The following is a 24148-nucleotide window of genomic DNA, read 5'->3' as shown; positions in this document are numbered from 1 at the left end:
CATTTTCTCTGTTTGATTTCAATATTTTGTAAGGTTCTTTTAAACGGAACGATACAAAGAGCATGAGTGCAATTCACACAAATGCATCCAAATAGTCCCACACGTTTAGTCCGGCGTATCTGTCCCATCCAGTCCAAAGTCTTTCGAATTTGTCCAGTTTGAATGTCTTTTTATTTATTTATTTTCATTTGGAATAATAATTTCAGTCCAGTTTCTGTTCGTTGGTACAAATATTAAACAAAAACAACAAATCCCAATATCAAAATCTAGATGCAAACGCCGAAAATGATTTCAGATGAATTATGTTAACAAAATAATTTAACTTTGTGATGTTGATACTGAGGCCTAAGCCAACTTTGGGCCTTTTTAGAGACGTACTGTGTCTTGCAATGGACAAACAAGACGCTGGGGTGATTTATATGTTCAATTTGAGAAAACTTGGAAAATAAAACTACGTGAAACAAAATGATTAAAGAATTACCATCATGAGTAATGAAATGAGCAATAATCATAATTGCTCTCTAAAGGGCTGCACAACAAACCAAAAGTCCAGGAGAAAGCACTTTAGTTTCTGCATTGAACATGTTAAAGTAAATGTTTAAATGTTTCAAGTGATCTGTGAATGACTTTAGAAATGATCGACTAAAATATGCAAACATCAGACATTATATTCTGCCTTGTTATAGATCACACTGAAGTGCCACATGTGAAAGGTTCTCCATTCAGGCCTGGTCTCTGTGTGAGCCTGTGATGTTACTCGAGTAACTTCACCTGTCGACGACCTCAGCCTTTGTCTCAAAAACAAAACATGGCAGTGACATGATCGGCCGCTGCACGAACCCGAAAGAAAACCTGGATTTTAATTGGGAAAGTGCCATCACATTTGAAAGAACATGTTCTGCGGGTTGAAAAAAAACATGCATTATTCATAACAAGTTCATTTATTCATGCAGAGAAAATCAGAAAATGACAAAGTGACTATTCTTTTATGCACTCGCACTACTGAAGTGGTCTGGCGGTTTGATAAAGCACGCGTGGTCAAGCGTTACGGCGTCTTATGCAACTGTGGGACGCTCACGGTTCTGGGATTTACAATAATTATACATTCCAGTTCTAGAATTACAATGGCGAGTCGTGCAATAAGCGATCTGAGTGTCTGGTGATGCTCCACTACGGCACTTTCGGTCGTCCTCCAGTCCTGAGAAGCATCTCGTCCTGGCTCAGGCTTTACATCTGAGGTTCTTCCCTGCGTTTGATTTGTGTTGGCTTGGGAATGGCACAATTGACAATGATGGCAAAACATAATATGAACGGATGAAAAGAGTCAAGCTTTTTTTTTTTTTTGTCTTTGAATTTCCTTGTGGTTTGCATGGACTATCAAGACAAAATGCTCCGAAATAAACAGATACATTAGGAAACAACTAAAAACACACAGAGATAAACTTAAAGATGCACTATGTAACATTTCTGATGGTCTGTCACCCTAAAAACACACAGAAATAAACGTAAAGATGCACTATGTAACATTTCTGATGGTCTGTCACCCTAAAAACACACAGAAATAAACGTAAAGATGCACTATGTAACATTTCTGATGGTCTGTCACCTGCTTGTCTCCATGGAGATGTTATTGACATATTTCCAGTATCACAGGCATTTCTGAACAATATGAACGCCCGTAAATGAATAAATGCAAGAGGTATACATTCAATAAAACCTAAAAAAGGTGTCCGACCCACCACCAGAAAAGTGACATAGTGCTTCTTTAATACAGTGTGTTTGAGTTGCTGTACATCTTGTGGTTGCTGCTTTCCACGGCCACATCCCATTTTGTTTTATTTATATATACGGTCCTCCCCGGTTTCATCTTCCCTCAGGACTTCATTAGCATCATCTCTTCCATTACCTCAGAGTTATGAGCCACAAAACAAAAACTCCAGTGCGAGTTAATCCGTCTATTGTAGTTTAATTTGAGAGCATTTGATGTTGGCTGGATGTGCAATGGGGAAGAGACTTGTAATCCTGGGGTTGGTTAAGCTGCACATGTGGAGGAACAGGGAAAGACTGTCCTCTTCTGTTCACTCTGCCCTGTTACTGTTATAAGTGTGAAGCACAGACAGGATTATATATATTTATTTATTTAATTAACCATAAAAATACTATTTTCTACACGCACATGTTGATCTGATGTTCATCGTAGAGTTTGAAATACTATTTTCAAAGGTGTTTACACAAATGAGCCAAGTAAAGCACAGGTTGTACTTGAATTAATTGATGCTTCTTTTGCAGCTGTTTTAGAAACCGTTGGGGCCTGAAGCTTTAAAGGAAACTTGACTGTTAATGATGGGCAACATCAATATTTTACATAATTTTGTTTCTATGCAAAGTGTGTCAGTTGCAGTGTCTTTTTTCCGTTTGATGTGCCTCGATAGCGCTGCCCCCTGGTGGTGGGACGTGTTGTTGCATTGGGTGTTCCTAAGTTATGTTTATTTTTAAAATGTATGTCAGTTATGTTTAATTTTTTTTACATTTTAATATGAAACTGTTAATGCTTTGGTGCAGACTCCTGAGGCCCGTTGCTAAAAGCTGGTTTAGTTTGAGTTCAGAGCAGGTTGGGGTTTACTTTGAGCTTTTCTGTCACTGTAAAAAGATGTAGTTGTTTGGTGTAAAGTCACATGAAGAGACAAACCAACATAGGCCAATCAGCTGTTAGCTCAGTGACATGTGTCAGGACCTCATTTATTCAAAATAATACAAAATTGTATTTAAATTGTTAAAATACCCAAGAATGTCTTAACGTTTTAATCACACATTTATATACTATTTGGACTATTGAAAAAAGGCATCAAATGTAGTTAAAATAAATAAACAGTAGCAAGTATAAGCGAAGGCACATGTTTGGTTGATTGTCATTGACCTGCTGCTTTTTACTGTCCTGGAAGATTGTTTATTCTGAAACTGAAGTTTAAATCATTGTATATTTAAAAGTGCTATATTTTTCCATTGGACAAATGTCTGTATTTTCTAGTGTTTTTGATTAATAAATACATATTACGGTAAATAAAGTTTTTATTCCTTGTCTCACACATACATATGCTCAAAAGTTGAAAATGGATAAAGTTTTTACTGCACAATTTAATATTACAATCAATTTTGTGCAAACAAAACCAAAAAGCGGCGCTCTACACATTCACACCACGTGCAGCTTTTGTAATAAATATAACCAGAACGGTCACACATTTAATACAGTTAAAATGTCTGCACAGAGAGAATCAGGCTACAAATAATAACTTTATTAGTTCTTTTCATATATCAATAACAGGCCACTGTGGAGATGTAGACATCGTACAGTCAAGTCTTGAGTGTAAACCCGCTCAAAGGGCTTAAAGCAACATGTTACATGCTTTGGCTGGAAAACAAAACTTTGCAGAAAAAAACAATGTTTAGGATCATAGTGATGAATACCAATACAAAACATGTGCTTGGAATCCGGTTTCACATTTTATATTTGGTTTCTCGTTTGCAGTTAAAACAAAAGCAAGGATGAGAGTAAATGTACCCTAAATGTTCTCTGCAAGTCTGCGCGGTCCTTTTATTGTGACCACAGTCTATAACCTTTATCTATTCAAACCATTCTGAACATAAGTGGTAACGGAGAGAGGGAGGTCTAAAAGCAGCATGTGGAGACAAAAGCAACCAAGGCTAGACCCTACGTCCTTGTGTGCGGTTTACGAGGCAGAGATCTGGAGATAATATACACAAGGACTTCGTGTCATTAATGCTTGATTGCCACATTTGAGAGAACTGCAGGATGAAAAATCACAAGAAATATGGAAGACAAATCAACATGACATTCCCAAATGTATTAATTAAACTCTTAAGTTTCTTTAAAAAGCATTTTCCTCTGCATCACTCATACTTTACAAGGTGCGCCCTCTCTCTCACTTAGAAACACTCTTCAGCATCTTAGTTCAAGTAAAACAGCAGGCATTCTCACAAAATGAAAGCACAAGGGGTTCGCCCGCCCGGTATCTTAAGCGTGAATACAATAAGGGTTTAAGGATTCAAAAAGGACACAGATGCAGGATGTTCGTAAAAAAATAAATGCAACGTAAACGGCAAAGACTGCTCCAGTTCAACCCTGGACGCAAACTTAAACCCGGGATTTTGTGGGAACATGGAAGTAGTTCTTCACATTGAAATAAATTCATTTTAATTTAATCGTTTTAGGTGTGGCAAAAGATAACTGCCATGAAGCTTTCTGTCAGGCATAGAATTCTCTTTTCGTCTGCAATGACCAATGTTGATCTTTTTATCTGCTTCAAATCAACTTTAGTCAACAGTCAATGTTAGAGGGGAAAACATGGGCAGCAAAATTAGGGAGGGAAATACTGGCTTTATGGTCTTAGACGTGTACGCAATGTCTGAGATCAAAACAAATAATTCAAGTAAGGCAACATGTCCACGTGAAAGGATGGAATGGTTGAACTGCAATCATGTTAGCCATAAAGAGGACATTTGCGGAGTGAAATGTACCAAATCCTTTTGGTTTGCATGAGGCATGAGATGTAAACTGTCACTTTGTGTGAACGGTGACAATGAAGTGGCTGGCAGTTAACGACATTCAGTATTTGTGTGAATGAAGTGCGTAGCGTGGCGGTGGAAAAGAGACATTTGGCAGAAAGCATAAAACACTTTAGTTCTAATTAAAAAGGGTCTTCTGGTCAAAATATGTGTGTGGGTGCCTCCTCTAGACCAGATTGTCCTTCATAAGTTGTAGTGCAGGATGGTACAGCATTAACGTCAGTAGTGCTACAGACAGCCACAGTTCAGAGGCTGGGCCTTGCAGTTCCTTTAGTGATACGGTCATCTTTGAGGCTGATCACAACGTAAAGTGGTTTCCAGCAGGAGTCTACTCATTGATTTGAGTTTATCTAGTGGTCTTCATGGCACGGTGTCTATTTAAGCTAAATTTTTCTGGTCCCCCAAAGTGAAATCCTACAAAGTCTGATAAAAGCTTTTCTAGCGTGACCAGTAATGGTCAGACTTTCTGTGCAACAGCAGGTTGCCCTTAAGTACCCATAGGTCCAGTACTCTTTCAGCCACACAGAGAACCAAATCTCATCCATAAGAATTCAGTCTTGAGACAAATGCAGCTGTACCCCTGCAGCGGAGGAGTCTGGGCACAAGAGCAGTGACAAACATGGAGGTAAGGATTTTTGGGCAGTACCGAGTTCCTGCTCTGGACGTCCAAATGATGGATGACTTGAAAGGGCGGAGGAAAATGTCGAGGCTGAAGGATGAGGAGCACAGAGAGCAGGAGCAGAGCAGGCACTTATTTGTCCTCTGTGTGATCGGTGATGCCTGCAGCGATGAGTGCAGCTCTGTACTGTAATAAGACCCCTCGAACACTCTTCACAAAGCCTTTAGAGAGTGGGAACAGGGGGAAACCAATGTCCGGGTACCCGCCACCCTCTGGAAGGAAACTGCGATAGCTCTTTCGTCGTTTCTTTGGTCGCACAGCGGGCTGGGCTGTAGAGCCAATCCCTCCAGACCCGGACTCAGAAGTCCCGCTGCGTACTAAAGTCCCAGGGACAGACGACGTGCTCTTGTTCTCAGCGGCCACAGCGCTGCTCTGAGTGCTGTCACAGTCAGAGTTCTGGCTCAGTTCCTGGTGTGAAGCTGCAGTAGTGGACGGACTAAGGCCTGAATCCTCCAGCTCCTCCTCCATGATGCAGCCCACCTCAGCGCCTTCCTCCCCAGGTTTTGCGGGACTGCTGTGAGCCACAGCTAGAGGCCCCGCCCCCAAAGGCAGCTGTTCATCCAGGGGCTCCACAGAGGAGCCCTTGCACAGATATGAGCGGTGGCTCCTCTCAGCAGACTCGTGTAGCTCGAGCCACACCTCCAGGCGGTGCACAAGCCGCCAGCCGTTGCACGCAAAGTGCTGTTGGATCTCCTGCGTGAACACCTCCACAGGGTGTTGGAGGAGCAGCGTCATGGACTGGACCATCTTAATGAGGGCCATCTCGTTGTAGCAGCGGCTGTTCTCGTAGCCCTCCTGAAGCCCGCGGTCGCTGTCGAAGCCGGCCTCATTGTAGTACGGCTCATTGACCAGGATCAATCCTGAGACATGAAACAACACTTTAGACTAGGAACTGTAAAATATAAAATGTGTGTGCTACTGAGAATATAAAGAAAACTTAAATTTAGAATACAGAATTAGCCGATAGTCCCAGCTTCCCTACTCATGATGTTTTTTTAAACAAGTACAAAGATGCATTTAGTTTCTAGCTTTAATTGAAGTGTTGTAAAAGATACAAAATCTAATGGATAGAGGCTGCATTGGAGCAGACATATTTGTTTACACAAATGCATCCCTCAGTCCAATCCCTCTGAGCAAATGAATTCATGAATAAAAGATTTGAGTGCTGCAGTGGAGGGCACATGAGCGCTTGTCTGGCCACACCCACCTTGTATCGAGATGAGCACTTGCAGCAGACTCGACTTACTCGTCCACCGCTCTGTTCCCTGTCAGTCACAGCCACAAGAACACAATATCAAAAAGAGCAACCAACTCACAAAGCAGCTCAAATGTGTTTGAAAAGAGACGACAAACATAGAAATGATGCAAATAAAATACAGGCCTATATCGACTCTCATTTTACAACAACTTGAACTGCAACTCCATCTGAAGAGTGGAAAATCATTAACCTTGCCAATCCACGTGCCCAGGAGGCTCACGCACACTTTGCCGTTGTCGTAGAGGTTGGGGTTGAGGCGGCCGCTGCACTGGGACAGGTACCGGAAAAGAGGGGGCACAGCAGGGTAGATGTTCGGGAGCTGGATGTCAAACAGAAATAGCCCGTCTTCATAGGGAGTCCTTGTGGGGCCTTTGATCAAAGCTGAGAACAGGTCCTAAAGACAATAAACAAAGAAGTTACATAAATACCCATTACCACAAAGACTAAGTATATGAACACGTACCATACGGTCCTCAAACGTTTTAATCATGATCCCATCGGGCAGTGATGTCGCTAACAGAGCCATTTCTTTTCTCACTGTGCTAAAGAACTTCTTTGCCTCGGCAGGCTGAAACTCCATTTTCTTAAAAGAATGCGTGTCTGCAAACACAAGGAATGGTTTAGTTTGTTTTGACATGTGACTTAGAGCAGCACTTGTTTTTACCTGGGGCCCACTCGAGCACGGAGAACACCTCTCCTTTGGCACTGGTGAAAGTGACGCCGGGTTTGCCGCCGCTCTGTTGGCACAGCACCGGAGTGTCGCTGAGGATGTCACTGGACCAATCACTGGACCACACAGGACCACCCACAGGAGTCTGAGGCTCTGGTTGAGACTTCTCATCACCAGATTTCTCTGCCTAAAAGGTTCAACACAGAAGATCAGCCGCAATAGAAACTATCCTTAAAGGTGGTATGGACGATTTTTTTCAGCAATTTTTTTTATCATATTTCCTCGTGGCGTGGATAAATCATTAGTCCTGCCACGTATCAATCATAAAACGCACCTATCGCTCACCTGCAGCCGCGTGCGGTTCATGCCCACGTTTCTGCGTGCCTAAGCACATGGATCTATCATAATATAGTTCCCTCAGTGTACAGGGCAAAATGAAGACTGAGAAAGACAGTTCGAGCTGACGCAGAAGTGGACAGAAATCTACAGAGGACGAGCGATGCGATGCGCTCCGTTGCGCTAATAAACAAACACACGTGTGTGTTGTATCAGTCCGCACGGGGGAGTGCACATGCGCACTTCCGCCTGCGTTCTCAAATCGCCGAAAAATCGTCCATACCGCCTTTAAATGTGGATTACGTACCTCTGAAACTGTGCTTCCACCTGCTTCCACCACTGCCTCCATCTTCTCCTCTTCCACAACAGCTACATTGTCAAGAGTCTTTCTCAGGTTTTCCTGTAGCTTCTTTATGTCGTCCAGGAAGCGCTTCTCCTTTGTGGGTTTTTCGGGAGCGGCAGGTGTCACTGAACTTGAAACATTTGTGGTGGAGCTGGGTTCAGCTGAGGTTGGGGAGGTGGGGCCCCCGCCTGTCAACAGCTGCTCAACCGTCATGTTCTTCAGACTCTCCAAAATCTTTAGTGCCTCTTTCAGCTCTCTCAATCCCCGAGAATCACCGTCCTTGTTTGGCTTCTCCGCTCCATTCACTGCAGCTCCCTGAGTGTTTCCTGAAGAAGATTCAACTGAAATTACACACAATATTAAACAATGGTTACAGTTCTTTCCAAATAGAGTTATACATTTTTCTTTTTAAGAGAACCTCACCTCCTCCCGAGACAGGAGTGGCAGCAGCGACAGCCTCAGTCTCCTCTGATGGCGTGGCTTTAGTGGGGCTGGTGACCGCGGCTTTGCTGCCCTCCTTTGGAGGGATGATGAAAGTGGAAGAGCCGGTGGGTGTGGGCGTGGCTGTGTCTGATGCGTCTGCAGTGTTTATGTGGTTGTCTTCTTCTGTGGTCACTCCATTGTCCGTCTCCCAGCTGTCGCTCTCGTCCTCCCACTCCTCTGTTGACAGCACACTGCTCGTCTCCTCCACAGAGTCATAGTCAGTCTCCTCAATCTCAGACTCAACATTGTAAAGATGCTGTAATTGATATCATCAGGGATTACGTCAGCAAAATTAAACTTCAAATTCAGAAACTTTTGCTACATAAACACAATGATCCTACCTGTGGAAGAACAATAGTCTTAGAGTTATCTGCCCATACAACCTCCACTTTGCTGCTCACATCCACTCGAGACACTTGGCCAACAGACGTCTACAATTAGTGACAAAAGTTTAAAAATGTTATGTTGTAAAAGAGTAGTCGACATTAAACTACTCTGAAACATACATTTCCCTAAAAATTAATGTAATTCTTTGCCAATACTGTCAAAATACATTTAATTTCAATGTTCACCTCATTTTCACAGTCGTTCTGCCCATTCTCCGAGTTCCATATTCTGATGACAATGTCGGTGGTACGGAAGTGGAAATCTGGGTGATCAGCGATGTCATACACACTGACGTCCTCCTCCATCCCGATCACCTGGTTTCATACAGGCACAGGTTAAAAATGGCTGAGGATTGACATTTTATGGCAGAGACACTGGGACCTTCTTTGTGACCCTGATCTGTGGACTGACCTCTACATTGTCTCCACCTGAATTGAGCTTGATCCACTTGACCACACAAGTCCTGCCTTTGTGATCTCCAGACTGGATCACTCCATACACTCCTGGGTCCTGAGAAGCTTGAGCTAAGGCAGGAATACAGAATAGAGAAGAGTACATTATTACCTAATTTTATAAAGTATTCAGGTAGTTGTCCTACATCCCTGTCAACACACAGATTTCTACATTATCCAATAAATACAAGTAATTACCTCGTTTATCGACCACAAAGTCCCCAGGACAGAACTCGTGTCCATCCAGATGCTGGATGGGAATGAGGTCATTGGATCTGATCCCTTTCTCCACCCGTCCGTCCTTCCACATCACATCTGCAGTGGTCTTTGTGGAGACCACCTCCACTGCCACTCTGGAAAACAAACAGTCATTTCTTACTTTGTGTCTTACAACCGAAGTCAAGATGAATCTATTACATGATGACTATTTTATCACAATATAATTGTGAAAACAATGTAATTGTAGAAGCTTCTAAAATTGGTCATATTAACTTTACTTCAGAATGTTTGATTTTATAAAGCTGGTCCGTTACTAGAGGAATGATGATCTATTAAAGCTCAGGATGGTCTTACACCGTGGAATCTATCATGTGCGCTGTGTGCCAAAGTCCATAGAGATACATTATTCTTTCCTCCGTTTCCCTGATAAAAACCTAGACATGCTCACAAAAGTTAGACCTTCAACCTAATCTGAGTGCTGCGTATTACAGCCATTGGTCGAGAGTATGACATTGCTGGTGTAGATTGTCAAAAAGTGGCATGTTCTGACCGGTCTCCAGGCTTGAACTCGCGGGAGAACTTGGTCCTCTTCTTCTTGTGTTTTCTCTTGAGGTTGCGGATGGAAAGCGGGATGCTCTTCTTACGGTTGGTCGCCAGTCCTCCGCTCTGAGACGAGGCTGTGGAGCTCGCTGAAGACGTCAGAGAACTGGGACCGCAACAGCAACACAAGCATTATTATTATAAAACATCCATCAGCTGGGATTAAGGATGAATGGACCCAATTATAGCTGAACTGTGCCTCACATCGCTTTCTCAATTACACGCTTTAATTTACTCATTAAAGCTAAATATTCAGTTTCATTAAAAAGGTGAAACAGAATGAATTCATTTTAAAAGTAAACGCAGAGTCATCTTGGAAATAACATGTAAAAAGAGCAATGTTTTATTCATTTGTTCTGTGGTTCACTTGGTGTTGTGCACGTTGTGGAAGAACATCTTAAAGCAGAATGCACTGACCTGGTATCGTCGGTGTCGTCTGCAGCCTCGTCATCTGCGTCCTGCTCCGTGTGCTCCATCGTGGAGTCGTTTGTATTCTGCTCCTGCGTCACTGGGCCGTTGTTGCTGGGCTGAGACGATTCAGTCTGCTCCGGTTTGTGATTCTCTGAAGGGAGAAAACGCTCACGTAATTATGGGCAATTTAAAGTCATAGGTTAATATAGGTAGAACAGGCAGCCGTTTCTATGGTTTAGATCAGCAGTGTCCAAACTATGGCCCAGGGGCCAAATGCGGCCCTCGGACTTCCGGCTAATTTTGCCCAAATAGCCAAAAGTATTACTTTTTTGTCCAAACAGTTTAACTATCATAACCTAAATAACAACCATTTTGATGAGATATAGACATAAATATTTCCCACACTCATAAAAAAAAATATTAAAAGTACCCGTGGTGACACAGAAAGACATATAAAAATTAAATGTAAAACGCTACCTTGTGTGTCAGCATTTTCAGTCTTCTTTGTATCTTTCTTCAATATCCGTTTCAACTGAAAATATCAGCATTTTAGCATATTTTAACAAAATATAGCATAAGACTATTAGGAGAAAATTCTCTTTAGCACTCACATTTCTAAACATGAGGTCGTCAGGCAGGACAGGGCCACCCTCGGGTCCTTCACAGGTGATTCGTGTGGCTTCGCCCTTCGCTGGAAACACATAGAGCGCCCTCTCCCCCAGCTGCCTCTGAGTGTGGTCATAATAGCCCAGGCGCCTCACCCTAACCAAAGAATTACAGAGCATTAAGACGAAGAGCCTTAAAACTGTACATGCTCACTACATTTATATGCACAGAGAACTGGGTGCACTAAATAACCCCCATTCACTCCATTCACCTTTGTCAGACCCCTCTTGTCCCAGTCTACAGCAGCTAAAAGAAGCGCGTCGGTGCGAGCTGAGGGACATTCAGGAACGTCTAATAACTTAGCACCAACACATCGCAGCTATACTTCTAATGAAAACTGCAGTTATAACTATAACCACACTTTTGGTAAACATAGATACCCGTAAGAGACATCTCATTTACGCGGCGTATTTGATTTTAAGACCTACGTTTCCTCTCCGCAGCGCTAAATAAAAACACTTTGAAGCTTTGCTAGTTTTTACTTTCTTTTTGACGCAGCTCAACTCGCGGTAGAGGGACCACAGTTTGTCATCTAGTCTGATATTTTCCTGGCTGTTTCTTACCTGGAGCAGTTGAATGCCTCTCCATGCCTGCTCCTAGTGTGACCGGACTGCACTGTACACACCAGGAAAACTGCCAAGTCCAAATCAAATTGGAACTTAGTGTGAAAGACGAATTGAGTCAGAAATCGGGCCGCGCTAAAAAACTATGTCCATGTAAACGTAGTGAGTGCTACATATAGCGCCAACACAACTAGACTCTAGACTTTCATGGATTTGAATGAAGACTCTACAAACGAGCTTCCAGGGTTTACATGCATTTTGAAAATCAGTTTGAATTGGACTAGGCTCCAGTTTTCCCGTCGAGCATGTAAAGGCAGTGAATATGTTTGTCGGATGGATATTCTTTTATACAGACCAGTGCTGTGTTTTCCCATACTTTGACGCCACACTGGTCCGTTTTGAAAAAGATATCGCTGTGATAAGCAGAAGTGACATGTTCAGACAAGCTTCGTGTGGCTGACCTGCAGAGGTTTTCCTGGGGGATGGTGGACTGAGGCGGGTAGACGCTGTCAGAGCCTTTGGGAGAAAAGCTCTTTGTGATCCACGTTACCTTCAACTCCACCACTTTTACCTGGGTAAACAGCCCCGTTATTCATTTTGTCTCAAATCTAACAACTACCATCTAAAATCTCTCTTACCTCTTCCACTACTACCCTGAACTTGCACTTTCGGCTGAGGACAGGCTTGACCCCCGAGAGCCACTGCACATTAGAGAAGACTTTGGCCGGACCGATCAAAACTTGGCCCGGGTAGAATCCATAGGCCTCATCAAAAAACAGTCCCTGTGAGAGACAAACGTTCAAAAACAAGCAGATAAAACCCATAGAATGCTGCAAGGAGATGACTAATGACAATATGTGGTGAACAGACAAGAACATACCGAGTCGCTGACATGTGGACAGACATCGTAAAGCTTTGCCCCATCCTCCACGCTCATCGAGCACCTGCAGAAAGACAAACACACAGACGGGTTCATAATCACAGTCAGGCAATGTAAAGAACACGCGTGAATGTATGGACGTGCACAGCCCACATGCATTAAAGACTCCACCTGGATCCATTTGAGAGCTTGAGGATGATGTGATTCGTCAAATCGTAAACTTTTCCCAGCCAGAAGTCGTAGGCAATATAGTCTCCGTACATAAAAGACTGGAAGGTTAACAATGTTCAGTCAAATCCTCTTATTTCTTAAATCAAAAACACACGAGTCCTTACCCAAATGTGCTGCAGGTCTTTGCTGTTAACTGGATACAACACACAGTTCGTCCCGACTAGTTTTACTGCACACTCGATGTCAATGTTGGTTACCATGCCGCACTGGTTGTCCTGAACGGAAACACATACTTAACTTAGCATCTTTACATATCATATACAGTTTAAATACTTTATTGTTGCATTTTTCTGTATGAGTATGTAATTAGGTTGTTCTGATGTAAGGTTGAGAGTAATGTAAGTCACGTTTGTCACTAAATCAAATGAATCGCTCTTGCAGAATACCTACATTTGAGTTGTTACTTCTCACGATGTCTCTAATGACAATGGATCGGTCTTCAAGTCTTAACTGTAAGAAAAAAAAACAAAAGCATTACAATTAGAAATGTATAGCCAAAGTCTTGCATTTCGGCCTCGTCCTAACGCAGAGGAAAGATGCAGAGTCAGCAGAGCGGAGTCCTCAGGGAGCAGAGGAACCGCTCCAAGATCTAAACGGTGAAATATGTTGAGAGTCACACTGTATCAGGGCAAAGCAATCAAGGCTTAAGCCACGTTTAAACTGGCCCTAGTCTCCCAGACCGCTTTGCCTAGAGCCAGCCATTTGCACAAAGATGTGTAGTAATTCTAAGATTGTGGCGCTGTGATTCATGTAATGCATTGAGTTTGGATAATGTAAGGCATATGACATTGTAGCTGTCACCAGGTCTGAGCCAATAGGTCAATAGGTCTGAGCCTTCGATTGCATAATTGCTGCATGGGCGAGTGTCTTTCAGCTGATGCACTTTGTGGCTTCTCATTTCTGAAACAACCATGTGGAAAGACAAAGCCCATGGTCGTGGTAAAGATATTTGAAAAGGGTCAAATCAATGGAATCAGGCAGAGAAAACATCTAATGAGAAGCAGAAACTACTCAAATTGGCTTAAGAATTGTCCAAAACCGGCAATCACTTAAATGTTTGACAAAATCAACTTAGGGCCTGTTAAGTAAGAGCATTTCTACCAAAACAATGCAAAAGTTGCAGCAGTTTGTCAGGTATAGGTTCAGAATGTGCCCAAAGAATGAGATCAGCTGACGAGTTGTGGTGTAACTTCTGAGTTGACAAAACCAAACCAATGCAAAGTGAGTCACTTTAGCTTCTCGTGTCGTTTGGAGCTGGATATAATGTTGAAAACTCTGAGCTTACTCAAACTGAACTTATCCCAAACTCAAACTAAACTGACTTCTATCAACAGGCCCCTGAACAGGATTAATGCCAGCATTAATCAGGCTCACTTTGTGAATGTGAGCCTGTGTTCGGGACGAGCTGGAGAAGGCTTTGTGCAGTGGTCACTCTCTCCCATCATAAATACAAACATAAATACAACACTGGATGGAAATTGCAGAAGCTTGAAACAAATGCCACTGCGAACGTTTGCGTAATATTGGACGTGTGACCTTTTTTTGGTGGCAGCTTTTCTTGGGCCAGGCAGTGTAATATTTTCAGTCTTGACGCAAGAGCTGTGCTGCAATAAACTGAAAACTGCTTTTGCCAACATGCGCTAGCTGGGTTTTGCCAAGTTTGTCAGGCCCAACAGGCCCAAGTACCCATCACTGGAAATGTGGCAGTTTATCATAAGTCAGCGTTTGGTGAGTAATTGTTCTCTTTTTTACTGTCAGGATTTTCCTCCAATCATCTCGCTCTGCTCTGACGCCCTTCCCTAACCAAAGCCTTAAACAGGCTGGTACGGTTCACACAAGACAGACTGTACCGATCCGCTCCAAAGTGAACCAGTGGAAACACAGCTGGCTATAACACCGGTACACAGATTATCAGAAACTATCATTTACTTTAAGTACTAACTAATGCAAATAAAAGCTATGATACAGACCAGACTAACAATACCTTTTCTATCTCTAATTGAAAGTGCCAGCTAATGCCATCGTTTTCTGTGGTGGTCGACCCTGTGACTAAGAATCTAGTAAATAAAGAGGGAAAGTAGAATCAACAATAAAAAGAAGCAGCATTTCGCACAACATTCTGATCAGCTCAGTTAGAGAAGGTTCCATCAGTTTTTTATGACCCAGTTAACACACTATTCAAAAGAATAAGAGCTTCAATCCACAATCGTGCAGAGGCTGCTCCTCAAATAACCCTCTAAAATGTACCATTTCCTAAATTACTAAAACATTGAAACATTAAATTAACTAATGATGTATTTTCCCCCATATTATCCTTGGAAAAAGCAGTATGGGACTGTAACCCTAGTGCTCTGAAGTAGGAGAAAGTAGATGAGAGTGCACGAGATGTAATCGATGAGCCGCCATGTTTCCTTGTAGTCCGTTACTTCAGCCGTCTCCTAATGTTTCCCGATGTTCCACCCGCTGGAGGATGCACTCTGCGTAGGCCCTGTACTCTGAGGCACTTTATTTAGACAGATAAACAGGTCCTTGTTAATATTATTCAGCACATTCAGCTGCAGTGCGCTAGTAGTAACATCACGTCTCCAGTTCAAAGTACTGCGTCAAATTAACTCCTGAAAACTTTGCACTCCCCTCATTATGTCTGGGATCATAGTCAATGGACGTTTATATGAAATAAAGTAAAATCAATAAAAAAAAATATTAATCTATTTTAACTTGTGCACCAGTTAAGGCCAGCGATAAACAGCTTTGTAGAGTAAATGTTGAATGGCGCAGGGTAGAACAATGCCAGTAAAATAATTGGAGGGCAAAATGAGGAGGGGAGAACAGCATCTGTTGCTAAGGCTTGTGTGGTGAGGAAGAGCCAGAAAGACCGTAGTCAGTTTGACAAACCAAATCCAGGTTATTGGCTGACTATTTTTAGTATTGTTGCTTTTCATGTTGCTCTTGATTGAAACATTGCTGCCCTCTCCCCTCCCAGGCTGACGAGGCAGGAGGTCCAGATTGATTACAAAAATCAATACAAGACACTATTTGCTTTGACTCTTGCCCTACAACACAGTGATTCAGGTGATGTGCGAGCAGCAGAAAAAGACACTGCAGAACACTGCAGCCCCGGGCCACGCCTGTTTTGCTCTGACAGATGAATCTTGGGCACTCTCTCATCGCGATGCTAACAAGACTACTGAGCTGCGGGAGAGGAAGAAGGCGTCAATTACACTGACACTGAGGCTGCTTTGACTAACAGGTGCCTTCACTTGCTAAATCCATTAGGAATGTAAGTATATGGAAAACAAGTCTGACATGCCTCTCAAAAACCTTAGAATAAATATAAATATAAAAACGCAAACGGCTCATTCTCCATCTCGAAATTGTCAAATAATCCAACTAGGCCCTTATCATAAGAAATGAAATATCCATTAAACTAAAGGAATATGAGTATCAGGCTGAAAGGCAGATAAATGAGGATGAGGCCCAGCATGTGGAGTAACCAGAAGGAAGAGACCCAGGAGAGCGTGGCCCAGAGAAGGAGAAATGCAAGATCCAAAAATGGTGGTTCAGTGTAGATGTAGATGTAGAGTAGATGTAGTGTTGATGTAGTGTAGATGTAGTGTAGATGTAGTGTAGATGTAGTGTAGATGTAGAGTAGATGTAGTGTAGATGTAGATGTAGAGTAGATGTAGTGTTGATGTAGTGTAGATGTAGTGTAGATGTAGTGTAGATGTAGTGTAGATGTAGAGTAGATGTAGAGTAGATGTAGATGTAGTGTTGATGTAGTGTTGATGTAGTGTTGATGTAGTGTAGATGTAGTGTAGATGTAGAGTAGATGTAGTGTAGATGTAGATGTAGAGTAGATGTAGAGTAGATGTAGTGTTGATGTAGTGTTGATGTAGTGTAGATGTAGAGTAGATGTAGAGTAGATGTAGATGTAGTGTTGATGTAGTGTTGATGTAGTGTTGATGTAGTGTAGATGTAGAGTAGATGTAGAGTAGATGTAGATGTAGTGTTGATGTAGTGTTGATGTAGTGTTGATGTAGTGTAGATGTAGAGTAGATGTAGTGTAGATGTAGTGTAGTGTAGATGTAGTGTAGATGTAGAGTAGATGTAGAGTAGATGTAGTGTTGATGTAGTGTTGATGTAGCGTTGATGTAGCGTAGATGTAGCGTTGATGTAGAGTAGATGTAGAGTAGATGTAGTGTAGATGTAGAGTAGATGTAGAGTAGATGTAGTGTTGATGTAGTGTTGATGTAGCGTTGATGTAGCGTAGATGTAGCGTTGATGTAGAGTAGATGTAGTGTAGATGTAGTGTAGATGTAGAGTAGATGTAGTGTAGATGTAGAGTAGATGTAGAGTAGATGTAGTGTAGATGTAGTGTAGATGTAGTGTAGATGTAGTGTAGATGTAGTGTAGATGTAGAGTAGATGTAGTGTAGATGTAGTGTAGATGTAGTGTAGATGTAGTGTAGATGTAGAATAGATGTAGAGTAGATGTAGAGTAGATGTAGAGTAGATGTAGTGTTGATGTAGTGTTGATGTAGAGTAGATGTAGAGTAGATGTAGTGTAGATGTAGTGTTGATGTAGAGTAGATGTAGAGTAGATGTAGAGTAGATGTAGAGTAGATGTAGAGTAGATGTAGAGTAGATGTAGAGTAGAGTAGATGTAGTGTAGATGTAGTGTAGATGTAGTGTAGATGTAGTGTAGATGTAGTGTAGATGTAGAGTAGATGTAGAGTAGATGTAGAGTAGATGTAGTGTAGATGTAGTGTAGATGTAGTGTAGATGTAGTGTAGATGTAGTGTAGATGTAGATGTAGTGTAGATGTAGTGTAGATGTAGTGTAGATGTAGTGTAGATGTAGAGTAGATGTAGAGTAGATGTAGTGTAGATGTAGTGTAGATGTAGTGTAGATGTAGAGAAGATGTAGAGAAGATGTAGAGAAGATGTAGAGTAGATGTAGAGTAGATGTAGAGTAGATGTAGTGTAGATGTAGTGTAGATGTAGTGTAGATGTAGATGTAGAGTAGATGTAGATGTAGTGTAGATGTAGTGTAGATGTAGAGTAGATGTAGTGTAGATGTAGTGTAGATGTAGTGTAGAGTAGAGTAGATGTAGTGTAGATGTAGTGTAGATGTAGAGTAGATGTAGAGTAGATGTAGAGTAGATGTAGAGTAGATGTAGAGTAGATGTAGAGTAGATGTAGAGTAGATGTAGAGTAGATGTAGTGTAGATGTAGATGTAGTGTAGATGTAGTGTAGAGTAGAGTAGATGTAGTGTAGATGTAGTGTAGATGTAGAGTAGATGTAGAGTAGATGTAGAGTAGATGTAGTGTAGATGTAGTGTAGATGTAGAGTAGATGTAGAGTAGATGTAGTGTAGATGTAGTGTAGATGTAGATGTAGATGTAGTGTAGATGTAGAGTAGATGTAGTGTAGATGTAGAGTAGATGTAGTGTAGATGTAGAGTAGATGTAGAGTAGATGTAGAGTAGATGTAGAGTAGATGTAGAGTAGATGTAGTGTAGATGTAGTGTAGATGTAGAGTAGAGTAGATGTAGAGTAGATGTAGAGTAGATGTAGAGTAGATGTAGAGTAGGTGTAGATGTAGTGTAGATGTAGTGTAGATGTAGTGTAGATGTAGTGTAGATGTAGTGTAGATGTAGTGTAGAGTAGAGTAGATGTAGAGTAGATGTAGTGTAGATGTAGTGTAGATGTAGTGTAGATGTAGAGTAGATGTAGAGTAGATGTAGTGTAGATGTAGTGTAGATGTAGTGTAGATGTAGAGTAGATGTAGAGTAGATGTAGTGTAGATGTAGTGTAGATGTAATGTAGATGTAATGTAGATGTAGTGTAGATGTAGAGTAGATGTAGATGTAGTGTAGATGTAGTGTAGATGTAGATGTAGTGTAGATGTAGTGTAGATGTAGTGTAGATGTAGAGTAGATGTAGATGTAGAGTAGATGTAGAGTAGATGTAGTGTAGATGTAGTGTAGATGTAGAGAAGATGTAGAGTAGATGTAGAGTAGATGTAGTGTAGATGTAGTGTAGATGTAGAGTAGATGTAGAGTAGATGTAGAGTAGGTGTAGAGTAGATGTAGAGTAGGTGTAGATGTAGTGTAGATGTAGAGTAGATGTAGTGTAGATGTAGAGTAGATGTAGTGTAGATGTAGTGTAGATGTAGTGTAGATGTAGTGTAGAGTAGAGTAGATGTAGAGTAGATGTAGAGTAGATGTAGTGTAGATGTAGTGTAGATGTAGAGAAGATGTAGAGAAGATGTAGAGAAGATGTAGAGAAGATGTAGAGTAGATGTAGAGTAGATGTAGAGTAGATGTAGTGTAGATGTAGTGTAGATGTAGTGTAGATGTAGATGTAGTGTAGATGTAGAGTAGATGTAGAGTAGATGTAGATGTAGTGTAGATGTAGTGTAGATGTAGTGTAGATGTAGTGTAGATGTAGAGTAGATGTAGAGTAGATGTAGTGTAGATGTAGTGTAGAGTAGAGTAGATGTAGTGTAGATGTAGAGTAGATGTAGAGTAGATGTAGAGTAGATGTAGAGTAGATGTAGTGTAGATGTAGTGTAGATGTAGATGTAGTGTAGATGTAGTGTAGATGTAGTGTAGATGTAGTGTAGATGTAGTGTAGATGTAGTGTAGAGTAGAGTAGATGTAGTGTAGATGTAGTGTAGATGTAGAGTAGATGTAGAGTAGATGTAGAGTAGATGTAGAGTAGATGTAGTGTAGATGTAGTGTAGATGTAGAGTAGATGTAGAGTAGATGTAGTGTAGATGTAGTGTAGATGTAGATGTAGTGTAGATGTAGTGTAGATGTAGATGTAGTGTAGATGTAGTGTAGATGTGATGTAGATGTAGTGTAGATGTAGTGTAGATGTAGTGTAGATGTAGTGTAGATGTAGAGTAGATGTAGTGTAGATGTAGTGTAGATGTAGAGTAGATGTAGTGTAGATGTAGATGTAGTGTAGATGTAGAGTAGATGTAGATGTAGTGTAGATGTAGTGTAGATGTAGAGTAGATGTAGATGTAGTGTAGATGTAGTGTAGATGTAGTGTAGATGTAGAGTAGAATAGATGTAGTGTTGATGTAGAGTAGATGTAGAGAAGATGTAGAGTAGATGTAGAGTAGATGTAGTGTAGATGTAGTGTAGATGTAGTGTAGATGTAGAGTAGATGTAGTGTAGATGTAGTGTAGATGTAGTGTAGATGTAGATGTAGTGTAGATGTAGAGTAGATGTAGTGTAGATGTAGAGTAGATGTAGAGAAGATGTAGAGTAGATGTAGTGTAGATGTAGTGTAGATGTAGTGTAGATGTAGAGTAGATGTAGAGTAGATGTAGAGTAGATGTAGAGTAGATGTAGAGTAGATGTAGAGTAGATGTAGTGTAGATGTAGTGTAGATGTAGTGTAGAGTAGAGTAGATGTAGAGTAGATGTAGTGTAGATGTAGTGTAGATGTAGAGTAGATGTAGAGTAGATGTAGAGTAGATGTAGTGTAGATGTAGAGTAGATGTAGAGTAGATGTAGAGTAGATGTAGAGTAGATGTAGAGTAGATGTAGAGTAGATGTAGTGTAGATGTAGTGTAGATGTAGTGTAGATGTAGTGTAGAGTAGAGTAGATGTAGTGTAGATGTAGTGTAGATGTAGAGTAGATGTAGAGTAGATGTAGAGTAGATGTAGAGTAGATGTAGTGTAGATGTAGAGTAGATGTAGAGTAGATGTAGAGTAGATGTAGAGTAGATGTAGAGTAGATGTATGATGGAGAGAGAGTGGCTCATGTGCAAGTGGCCGAAGAGGAGAGGGGCTGCTGAGAGCATGGCATGAGATCCATTATCTCAGGGCAGGAGCAAGCCATGGGAGTGGAGTGGGCCAAGATGATGTCATGATAGAGCACATGTATTTTTAAGTTTCATGGTTTCTCCTACTGGTGCATGTAGTGGAGGTAAATCAAAAACAGCAGGTTTGATGATGGCAAAGATGGGCACAAAGCACAGCAGCAGGACGAGTGCACAGCTCCGCCCAGTTTACACTAGAAGGTCCTGAAACATGACCCTCGTTTCACCTCTTTTTTTGTAATATCCTCTTTATATCAGACAATTTCTTCAAGAAAAAAATAACCCAATGTTAAAGGTGGAATGGACGATTTTTTTCAGCAAATTTTTAATCATATTTCCTCTTGGCGTGGATAAATCATTTGTCCTGCCACGTATCAATCATAAAACGCACCTACCGCTCACCTGCAGCCGCGTCAGGCTCGTCCCCACGTTTCTGCGTGCCTAAGCGCATGGATCTATCATAATATAGTTCCCTCAGTGTACGGGGCAAAATGAAGACGGAGAAAGACAGTTCGAGCTGACGCAGAAGTGGACAGAAATCTACGGGAGACGAGAGATGTGATGCGCTCCGTTGCGCTAATAAACAAACGCACGTGTGTGTTGTATCAGTCCGCACGGGGGAGTGCTGAGTTCTGCCTGCGTTCTCAAATTGCCGAAAAATTGGCCATTGCGCCTTTGAGTGCTGGACGAAAGAGTGTAAACCAAGGGAAATGTATAGATTTGTTTCTAGACTTGTGGTGAAGAAGTAGCCTGAAGCTCTGAGCTAATGTGGTTGGATCACCACCAATACTTAAGTCTTTGCTGGTACAAAAAGTGAGTGACAAACAAGTTTGTATCAAATGTGATTTACAGATCACAAGGTATGTCATATGGATTGAAGGATAAATTTAATAATTTTGCACTAATCAATTTACTTTAGAGCATGTTTTAGCAGCAAGACTTTCCCCTCTTTTCAAACCAATGGAATTCCCGCTCCTAGTGAGATTACAACGATAGTCACCAAGCTACGACCATACTGTCCACAAAGGCCAAAGCTCATCTAATTTACCTCAATTGACAAGCAAATATATATTATTTAATTCGTTCTCTAGCGCTTGTTCCTGTTTGGAGTCGTGGGTGACTGGAGGCGGGGCACACCCTGGACAGGGCCAGCTCGTCGCTGGGTTAATAAAACATTGATTTTACAAAAAATAAGGTGCAGTCATATTATTTTCTTGTGCGGATTTTTTACATAATATTATGGATGTGACTGGCTGTTCTCTATGGTGTATATACGTAGTATGTACATATATCAAATGTTTTACAACTCTGTGCCAGTAATATTTTTTCTTTTCTTAATTTCTTAACTGCGATTTATCCAGTGTGACCATGATTAATGTTTATCAAAGATAAAACATGAATTAATTACAAAACCATGAAAAAAACTTGTCATATGCACTTTAAGTGCACTTATTGTCCGTGAGGAAACTATTATCTCACTAGATCAATAACATTGTAGGGCCAGTTTCCCTGACCTCTTAAAACGAATCAATGGGACATCTGGTATTTGGGTATGAACCCATTATTGTTTAAAACTAGACAAAAGCAACAATGATATACACTATATTCTATATTGGGTTTAATGTAGTTGTGCTTTCAAGATGTTTCTAAATGTGCATTTAAATTAACTCTTTCAATAGAGAGGTTCCACCTGGTTTCCCAAAACAGTGTGGAAACGTTGTGTAATTTGTAGTCCCTGCGTCTCAGGTTCCTCCATGAAAAGTCCATGGGAACCGGTTAAGTATTCTGACAAGGACCCAGGGAGGGCTGTGGTTCAATGTTCTGGACAGGTCAAGAGGATAGGTCAAATACAAAGAACAAATGCATGAATAGACCCGGTCTATACTACTTATCCTGACAAGACAGGACTTATTCCAGTATATTATAATGAAAGTTATAATAACCTAAAATCTGCTAATTTAAATGTGTGTTGTGCAGTTGGTATGAAGGTTGAAAAGCCCTATGAGGAAGTACATGTGTTAATGACACTGCACTTTAGTCCATGTGGCCTGTAAACATGTGTCATTGTTTCAGTCCTGTGTGACTCTGGGGCCAGAACTTTGCTCATTTAGATAAACAACAAAGCACAGCCCACAGGCTTCTTCTGGTCTCATCTCCAAAACTCAAACAGCCAATAGTGGGCTTTCCAGACCCCTCACCTTTCAACAACACAAGAACTCGGTGGAAAATGTGGTGAATGTCCTGAACTAACTTGTAAAAGGAAGGTCCTGTAATAACACATTTCAGTCATTTTAATATAGTATACAATACGAATATATGAGGGTGACTGTAAATTGTTTGCATGTGATTTATTAGGTACAGATTTAGACTTGATTTTGCATCCAAGCACAGTTAATATGTAATTACAGCAGTGTCTATACCAGTGAGTACAGTACATAAGGACGTGGTGCGAATAAACCTGAAGAAAACATTAAATACTGATCTTGAATCAAAGAATCCTGTTCGACAATAGCTCAGGCCAAGTCACACCCTAATGTCAGTTCAACAACATCGACAAGGGTGTGCTGCTCATCGATGACTTTAATGTCCCTGACAAAGACATGCGACTGTCAAGACTTTCCCTGCAGCACAGGAACGTTTGTAAGTGGAAGATTGTGGTGTGTTTTGTACCTGGTGCAGTCTGTGGATAGATGCCAGGTTAGCCTGACAGCGGAGTGACATGAGGCTACAAGCTAAAGCTAACTAGCATGTGCGCTTGGTGGATGCTAAGTGAGCTAACGAGCTGCGTTAGAAGATCATTCATGACACGTTATTTGGACAAAATGTCTGTGTGATATTTCACTGCGACTCAAGCTCACAATAAAACGAGTGCCTTTGATCGGGAGTGTCATGTAAACATTAGCAGGTGTGTGGTACCTTTGTCTCTCGGATGTCCTGCTTGCCTCCTTCAGGGTACCACTGCACCCGGACAAATCCCCTTCCCAGTGCCCGGCCACTGTCCACCGCGCTCTCGGTGTCCGATCCGCCCGGGACACGTCCTCCGCCACCTCCGCCTCTCCCACCGCCGTCGTCGTCGTCGTCGAAGTCTGAATCGGAGTTAAAATCCTCTTCTCCGTGTATCATCCGTACGAGGCCGAAACGGACCGAACCGCGGTACCGCCCGGACACCAGGTCGTGAGAGAAGAGCAGCCGCTGTGAGCCGTCCGCCCCGGGGGACAGGGCCATGGACGCAGGCTCCGAGCCCGGGCTGGCGGCGGGAGAAAGGCCCGGAGGAGCTGATGTGGGCTCCGCCATTGATGCTGCTGTTTCAGGGAGTGATGCTAGAGCTGAGGATGACGGAGGAATGAAAAAACAGATACATGACGGTAACCTGGAAGCAGCGGACAGGGCACGTGCTTTACGTCGCTACGTAACTAGCGCAGTGATGGAGCGTCACCGCGCAGTGCTGTGAACGGCCACAGAGGGGCAGTGTGTGCAGTTAATAAAAGAGGACATAAGAGAACCTTTATTTGTCCCACAATGGGGAAATTTCGGTGTTGCAACCATGGAT

The 24148-nt window shown here is 41.8% G+C and overlaps 1 protein-coding gene across 1 annotated transcript; it reads right to left on the bottom strand.

The window, feature by feature from the left end:
* Nucleotides 1-3272: 3272 nt before the first annotated feature.
* On the bottom strand, nt 3273-23997 carry ube2o (ubiquitin-conjugating enzyme E2O). Its single transcript, XM_072464042.1, has 22 exons — nt 23515-23997; nt 13153-13212; nt 12867-12977; nt 12703-12800; nt 12532-12595; nt 12290-12433; nt 12113-12222; nt 11034-11184; nt 10900-10954; nt 10429-10573; nt 9962-10117; nt 9391-9545; nt 9152-9264; nt 8926-9054; nt 8695-8784; nt 8294-8609; nt 7835-8196; nt 7186-7378; nt 6985-7121; nt 6712-6915; nt 6471-6528; nt 3273-6123 (listed from the first exon to the last, which is right to left on the bottom strand). Exons 1-22 carry the CDS (start codon nt 23890-23892, stop codon nt 5336-5338), a joined length of 4017 nt encoding a protein of 1338 aa, XP_072320143.1. The 5' UTR covers nt 23893-23997; the 3' UTR covers nt 3273-5335.
* Between the last annotated feature and the right edge of the window lie 151 nt (nt 23998-24148).

Source organism: Eucyclogobius newberryi, unplaced genomic scaffold (assembly GCF_026437365.1).
Source record: "Eucyclogobius newberryi isolate DKJ021-1_F unplaced genomic scaffold, fEucNew1.0.hap1 SCAF_4, whole genome shotgun sequence".
Classification (NCBI taxonomy): domain Eukaryota; kingdom Metazoa; phylum Chordata; class Actinopteri; order Gobiiformes; family Gobiidae; genus Eucyclogobius; species Eucyclogobius newberryi.
Note: the sequence above shows the minus strand (reverse complement) of the source record. Positions and strands in the feature narration are given on the sequence as shown.

What these genes read in the sequence shown, in the direction of transcription:
- ube2o (XM_072464042.1), bottom strand. Translation starts at nt 23,892, where the DNA reads ATGGCGGAGCCCACATCAGCTCCTCCGGGCCTTTCTCCCGCCGCCAGC. An exon ending in TGAGAAGTAACAACTCAAAT is followed by an intron (nt 12,978 to 13,152) that starts GTAGGTATTCTG and finishes GTTTCCGTTCAG; the next exon opens with GACAACCAGTGCGGCATGGT. An exon ending in TGAAAATGCTGACACACAAG is followed by an intron (nt 10,574 to 10,899) that starts GTAGCGTTTTAC and finishes TTCTCCCTTCAG; the next exon opens with AGAATCACAAACCGGAGCAG.